We start from the raw sequence: 7,810 nt of genomic DNA, 5'->3' as shown, positions 1-7,810 counted from the left end.
TCCTCCCCCCACCCCCCGTCACCAACTTCTTTCCTTCTTTCCTCTCTTTCCCCAACAACCCAACCCTTCAGCCCCAAAATCCCCAATCTGTTAGTTCTTACTAAAGCATTAATGATAATGGTGAGTCAACTAAGCTCTCACTTTCAAAATGAAGATTTTAATGAGACTATTGTGAGGATCAAAATAATGACATAGAAGTATTTTATAAGTAAAGAGTGGTAATTAAGAAAAAGCATACATATTTTAATAGAAGCTTTTGCTGATTTTAGAAAGAGTTCCAAAATAGATGCTTCCACTCTTCATGAAGCCTTCCATATAAAGATCTAAAATTTTCAGATTTGGGGAAGATTGACTACTGTACACTAAAGTCTTCCCAGTTTTCCTGAATTAATGTAATTTACCAAGCTTGGGATATTACAAGGTCCACCAGATAGTGCCATCTGTCATATTTTAAAGTGGAAAATCCAAATTAATTCAGTCATTTCTAACTACAGTTAATTCAATAATCTTCAAAAGCAAAGAACAAAACTATCAAAGAGGAAAATACTTCAAAGCTATTTACCTCATAGTTACTGAGCAGCGCAGAATTGGCATCCTTCCTGCAAAAGAAAAGTTAATTATCATAGTCTGGGTTCAAATCATTTTGTGTGAATTAAATATCTATGTAATAATTCCTCTGTCAAAATTCCATAGTCCAGCCCTGGCGGGTATGACTCAGTGGTTAGAGCATTGGCCCAAGGACCAAAGGGTCGCAGGTTCAATTCCCGGTCAAGGGTATGTATCTCAGTTGCAGGTTGGATCCCCAGTCTCAGTTGGGTGCAGGAGGCAACCAGTAGATGTATCTCTCTCACACTGATGTTCCTCCCTTCTTCCCTCCCTCCCTTCCCATTCCCTCCTCCCTTTCACTCTAAAAAAAAAAAAAAAAAATCAATGGAAAAAATATCCTAGGGTAAGGATTTAAAAAATTAATTATTTTTTTAAAAATTCAGTAGTCCAGTTCAGGAATTTAGGGACTACAACTTTTTGGAGAAATGCCCTGGTTTAGCTGATAATGGACAATTTTAGAGCATACTTTCCTTTTTACAGCCACTGTATACCACATATCCATCACTAGGTAGGTGATTAAAATACTCTTATCCCTAGTCTATGTAGGCAAAAGTTAAGAGAAATCAAACATCAGGGGGAAGTTAGTTACAGGAAGAACACTGGGGGTGGGATCAATAAACAGTATGAGGGTGCTAAAATCATCTGGAGAAACAGTGCTTCTCATCCCACAGCCACGGCCTCTTCCCAGTACCATCTGCCTTCCATCAGCTATTGACATCTTGGGCAGCCCAAGTCCTCCTGCTGAATCACCAGAAATGGGATCCTTAACACTAGCATCACCACTGGGAATTCCAGCAATGTCAGAAATCTTGACAGATATCGACAAAACTACAACAAAGATGTTCAATTTCTACAGTTCATGTGTCAAGCAGAGGTCAAAAGCCTGGCACCCTTGTGTAACAGTCAAGGCAAAAAGTCATCTTTCATTTATGAATGAGCACAGCAATGTGACTTGCATTAAATTGATCCATTCTATGATACAATAGAAAGTATTTATTGTTTTTGATAATCTAAAGAAAGTCTAGTATAATAATTATAAACACAGTTTTAAAATCAGACAAATCTGGGTTCATATTATGGCCCAGCTACTTATAAGGTATATGAGTTTTAGTGAGTTAATCAACCCCTCTAAGCTTCCTCATCTAAAACAAATAGACCAAAAAAAAGGGGGGGGGGGATAAACTGATACCTAAAAGTGCAGTTCCACTGTACATTTACTATGTACATTACAAACTTAGGCACGTTATTGAACCTCTGTGCTTAAATTCCCTCATCTATAAAATAGCAATTATAGTACCAACCTCATAAGATTGTTTAACAGGACTAAATAGAAATATGTAAAGTACCTGGAACAGAGGTACCTTATGCCATCTATTATCACCGCTACCTGTGCTACTACCACCACCACCACCACAACTTCATCCTACCCCATAAAGCTATGATAAGGATGCAAAGAGACAACAAATTTTAGAAGTATAGCATACTTCTGGTACTTATTAAGATCTCCCTAAATGGAGGCTATTATTTTAAAAATACAAATGTTATTTCACTTAATTCTCATTAAAAACCCTGTAATATAGGAGCTATTATTTCTTCTTTATAGATTCAACTGAGGCTCAAAGATTTTAAAACTTGCTTAAGGTCACACAGTAGTAAGCTTAACTGAAGTAGACAATAATTATGGAATTGTGAAAAGTAAGACTGGACTATACAAATGAAAACCAGTCATGCAGAATCCTAAAACTTCAGGAAGGAGTTTGGGCTTGACATAATATAATGTGCAACAAAAACTACTGTAAGTTCTTAAGCCAGGAGTGAGGCTATATAATGAAAATCATGATACAAAATTTCAAAAACATGGGTCAAACAAATGGGTGATTTCCCCAGTCAATAAGTAAAACTAGTCGGCAGTTAACACAAGGATCTGACTTAGGCCTTGGTCATCGGCACAGTAATCAAATGAGCATGTGAAGCTTACCAAATGCTACTAGTCATTCAACAAATAGCTGAGATTTCACAAAGTGCTGCTTGGCCCAAATGACCACTACTGCACTGAGGTCACAAAGAATATCAGATTTAAAAGGAATGGAACACAGGAAGGACAATGCATAATCAGTATATGTGATATGGTTCTTTTAAAATTGAAAATGACAAATCAAATCATATGTCATCATTGCCTACTCAGTCAGGAAGTCAGCCCTATCTTTGCTTGAAATTGAGTTACTAATCCCTGTGTGCCCTAAAATACACAGCAACTAATACATCCCTGCCTGGAACAAACTGGACTGGGGAAAAATACCAGTTATTTTCCCTCAAGGGTAATGGATCCATCCCAGGTGCCACTGTTACAACTTCATTTCCAAATCATGGCCCCTCCTGTTATGCAAAATAGTCTATGCCCTGGGAAATCTGTTCTTGGCTCTTTCAAGTTATTGCCTCATTACCCAAATCAATATTGTAATGCAAGAATCCAAAAACATCATCAGCCTATTCTAGAACCAATATCCAAAGGGCAGAAACCCTCTCTCATGTTTTTTTTTAACGAACCTCTGGTTTTGGTACCAGTAGCACAACGGATGCTTAAACAGATACTGTATTCCTGCAGACTCTGGCTGGCAGAAGCTGATTTACTCAATTCTTTTACTAGTAAGATAATGTTTTTAAACTCAACTAACAGAGTAAATGCTAATAAATGTTAAGCATTCTTTTATTCAATAAATTGTCAATGAGTGTATAATATCTACCTTTTATGAAGTCCTAAATGAACTATGTACCGAGAAAAATTTTTAAGGCTTTTTTTTTTTCTGAAGAAGTTATTGTAACCACCACTAAGTGGCAAGTTGTAGGGAAGAGGATATAGTGAGATTTAACAAACATCAACTTAACCAAGCTGTCCTATTTAACAGCACCAATAACGATGATGTGATACACTGAGAAAGACACATCCCTATAGCAATCCTGTCAAAAATTGTTTAAGTTGAATCTAGCCATGAAGATATATTTAAACAAATCCAAACTGAGGAATAGACTTCAAAACAATAGGCCGGTGTGGCTCAATGGTTGAGCAGCAACCTATAAACCAGGAGGTCACAGTTCAATTTCCAGTTAGGGCACATGCCTGGGGTGCAGGCTTCATCGCCAGTGTGGGGCGTGCAGGAGGCAGCTGATCAATGATTAATGATTCTCTCTCATCATTGATGTTTCTGTTTCTCTCTCCCTCTCTAAAATCAATAAAAATATATATATTTCTAAAAGTTTTAAACATCAATGTCATTTGTCACAATACCAATATCACGCAAAAAAAGGCTAGAAAACTATTTTTAGAGTAAAGAAGATTAAAGAAACATGACAACAAAACACAATGTGTGATTCTTGACTGGATACTAAATTGGTTTTTAAAAAACAGCTAGCCCTAGCTGGTTTGGCTTAGTGGATAGAGCATCGGCCTGCGGACTGAAGAGTCCCAGGTTCGATTTAAAAATATATACAGCTAAAACAAACATTATTGGGACAACTAGAGAAATGTGAATAGAGACTATATATTTTTTTAAATATATTTTTATTGATTTCAGAGAGGAAGGGAGAGGGAGAAAGAGATAGAAACATCAATGATGAGAATCATTGATCGGTTGCCTCCTGCACACCCCACACTGGGGATCAAACCCACAATCCAGGCATGTGCCCTGACCGGGAATCGAGTCATAACCTCCTGCTTCATAAGTCAACACTGAACCCACTGAGCCACCGCAGCCAGGCATATAGGTTGTACTTTAATAATAGTAATTATATCAGTGCTCAATTCCCTGCATATGATAATGGTATTATATTTACATAGGAGAATGAGAAGGGAGAGAGGGAGGGAAAGAGAAAACATCCTATATAATAAAAGCCTAATATGCAAAATGACTGAACGGTGGAATGACCGGCAGAACCGGTCGCTATGTCGCACATTGACCACCAGGAGACAGACACTCAATGCAGGAACTGCCCCCTGGTGATCAGCGCGCTCCCACAGGGGAAGCACCACTCAGCCAGAGCCGGGCTCACGGCTGGCGAGCACAGCGGTGGTAGCAGGAGCCTCTCCCGCCTCCACAGCAGTGCTAAAGAGAAGCGAGCCAAGCAGTAAGGAGCAACGAGCAGGCGGGTGATAAGGAGCAAGTGGTCCCGGACTGCAAGAGAGTATAGGCCAGGCTAAGGGACACACACACACACACACACACACACACACACACACACCCCAGTGCACGAATTTCCTGCACTGGGCCTCTAGTGCTCACATAACAGAGATAAAGTAAATGTATCGAAATGTTAACAAATGCTGACTATGTAAAGAATATAAAGGTGATTATGGTGCTCTTTTTGCAACTGTTCTATGGGTTTGAAATTTTTCAAGTTAACATGTTGAGAAAAGTGGAAATGTAAAATTAAAGAATGTCGTAAGGTTAAAAAAAGACATTAATATAACTTATAACTGAGGACATAAAATGCATTTTGCCCCAATGTTTTTTAGGGTAACTAGAATCCATCAATTGGCACACCTGTCAATCATATTTATAAGCTGTTGATCCCTACTGAGCAGGAATTGTCTACTCCATAGTTAACATTTCAGTATTATGTAATATGTTCACAAGCATACAGACTTCTAGAAACTGCCCATCTACAGAAAACTTCATACTCTCTTATCAGACTTAGAATATTATTGAATTTATTTACAGGTGTTTAAAGCAAATATTCCAAATGAATTTTAAAGACTCTAAATCTATACTTATAGACAGGCAGTCACTTAATTTCCTTAAGTAATGAATTAACTGACTGAAGTTGACTTGCTGTTTGAAATTTAACCTGTACAATTTGCTTAACTTGCTGAGTCAATTTAATGAATGTAAACAACTACTTTGTAAAACCAAATTCTGAAAAACAGAACAAAATGATCTATTAGCAGACTTTCCTTAGAAACACACACAAAAAGCCCATGCAAACAATGCTACTGATTGCCACATCATTAACTCTTATGAAAGCAATGACGAATGGAATTGCTCAAATTCTCTTATGTTCAACCTATGTCATCAATGTAAGTCCATGTTCTGGAAAACTAAAGTCTGGTCCAAGAAAACTGGGTGGCAGTCCATGAACAATTTCACCTGTAGCATTCCCTTGGGAGCTAACAAACAAATATCCTCTTTCCAGTCCGGTTACTGAAGTGTTATAGGACCTACATTATTAGCTAACTTCTTTAAACCTCAGTATTTCCAGCTATAAAATGAAGGAAATTCTGACACTATCTCAAAAAGGTGGTACAGAAATAAATACCATTCATTTTCGTAACTATGTATAATAAATTCAATAATAAAAGAATTTAAGCTTTCCAGGTATATAAATAACCCCAAGGCCTTAAACAAAGAGCAAATAACTTATATATAGTATATAAATACTTATTTTGCTATGAAATTTCTGTATCCTTTTACCTGAGGAAAATAAGTTTCCAAATGATGCTCAAGATTTTATTTTTAAATTCTATCATTCAAACTGATGATAGAAGGAGACTTGACTTGGGGTGGTGAACACAGAACACACAAATGATGTATTATAGAATTGTACACCTGAAACCTATATAATTTTATTAACCAATATCACCCCAATAAATTCAATAAAAATAACAAAGTAGTTAGCAATTTTATGGATATTTAATCGTTACTGCTGTCTTATTTAATTCCTTTGTTATCAGAGAACATAGTGTATATTATTTCAATTCTTTGAAATGTACTGGGAATTATTTGATGTTCCAGAAAATTGTAGATCTTTGTGACTATTCCCTGTGCACTAAAAAGAACGTGTATTGTGTAGTAACTGGATATAGTGTCCCATGTAGTGACTGGATATAGTGACCTCAACCAGGTCAAATGATTTACACTATAACACAAATCTATATTTTTGTCCATTAATTCTATCAAGTATGAGAGGGATATTAAATTCTCTAACAATGAAAAACATCTGTCATTCAACCAAATAAAAGCATAAATATTCCTCACCTTTAAAAAAATTTCTAGTGTCTGTCTATTATGTATTATTCACTCAGTAGGTATTTACTCAGTGACTGAAGAAGAAAATATTAGTAATAACGCAGAGTTTTCCATTCGTGTCTTCTTGCTCCAGGTCCTAAAAGTATAGTATGTTTGCCCTCTCAGAGACTCAGGGTTCTACTGAAGATCCCAAAGACCACACTGCCAGAAGTCATACCTCATGCTGGAGGCCAGACAGGAACTAGAAGCTAGGCCCTCAGACCTTTCCATTTCATGGGCCCTTCTATTCCCAAATCACATGTCTACCTAAGGAAAACTCAGCTTTCCCATAAACTGCTAGCTTCAAAATTCTTGATTAGCTTCATAAGTCAAAGACTCCTTGGGAAGAGAGGATGCTGTAAGAGAAAAAACCCTTGAGTCAAACAATTTCACTTAGAAAAATCAGAAAATCGATATGCCTAGCAATTAGGAAGCTAGCTAATTAATTTATATTTATTAAATTAATGAAGTATTATCATATTACTTCAACTAGAATTTGCTGAATGCCTACTCTGTGCCAGATGCCATGCTAAGCATTAAGTGAATAGACATTGGCCCCTGCCTTCATAGACTTGCACTCTCATGAGGGAGACACAGCATTAAACAAGTCAACAAACATAAGACTACTAGAGGCCCAGTATACGATATTCAGCAGCTGCCGGCTGACAGCCAGGACCTTCCTTTGTTCCTCACCACCCCCTGGGGGTCAGCGCACATCATAGCAAGCGATCAAACTCCCAGTTGGTCAAACTCCCGAGGGGACACATTGCATATTAGGCTTTTAGACTAGAGGCCCAGTGCATGAATTCATGCACTGGCGGGGGCCCAGCCAGCCAGCCTCGATGGGGGCCATTGGAGGAGGGTTGGCTGGGGCGGAGGGGCGGAGGGCCAATCGGGGGTGGGGCCAGGCTGGGGGGGAGGGGGCCATGGGCAGTTTTGCTGGCCGGGTTCTGCCCCCCCAATAGGAGTGGGGGGTGCCCCCCTGGGGGGGCGGGGCCCAGCCAGGGTGGAAGGGGCCACAAGGCATTTCCGGGCCGTTCTGCTGGTTTGGGCTATTTTGCATATTAACCCTTGGTTATTATAGGGATTTTATTTATATTTGGATTAATTATAACCTGGTAACCTATTTTAAGGGAAAAAGTAAA

The 7,810-nt window shown here is 38.3% G+C and overlaps 1 protein-coding gene across 4 annotated transcripts in view; it reads right to left on the bottom strand.

The window, feature by feature from the left end:
• The window catches only part of CRCP (CGRP receptor component), a 50,405-nt gene that overhangs the window by 39,700 nt on the left and 2,895 nt on the right, over positions 1–7,810 (bottom strand). For all 4 annotated transcript variants that reach the window (XR_002829113.1, XR_002829114.1, XM_023753444.1 and 1 more), the window contains exon 2: positions 563–599. Coding sequence is in view for 2 of the 4 variants with exons in the window: in XM_023753444.1 (XP_023609212.1) it covers positions 563–599 (37 nt within the window). In the remaining 2 variants the exon portion in view is untranslated. The remainder of the gene's footprint in view (positions 1–562; positions 600–7,810) is intronic.

This window comes from Myotis lucifugus, unplaced genomic scaffold, assembly GCF_000147115.1.
Source record: "Myotis lucifugus unplaced genomic scaffold, Myoluc2.0 scaffold_45, whole genome shotgun sequence".
NCBI classification, from domain to species: domain Eukaryota; kingdom Metazoa; phylum Chordata; class Mammalia; order Chiroptera; family Vespertilionidae; genus Myotis; species Myotis lucifugus.
This window is presented reverse-complemented; position numbering and strand designations above follow the sequence as displayed.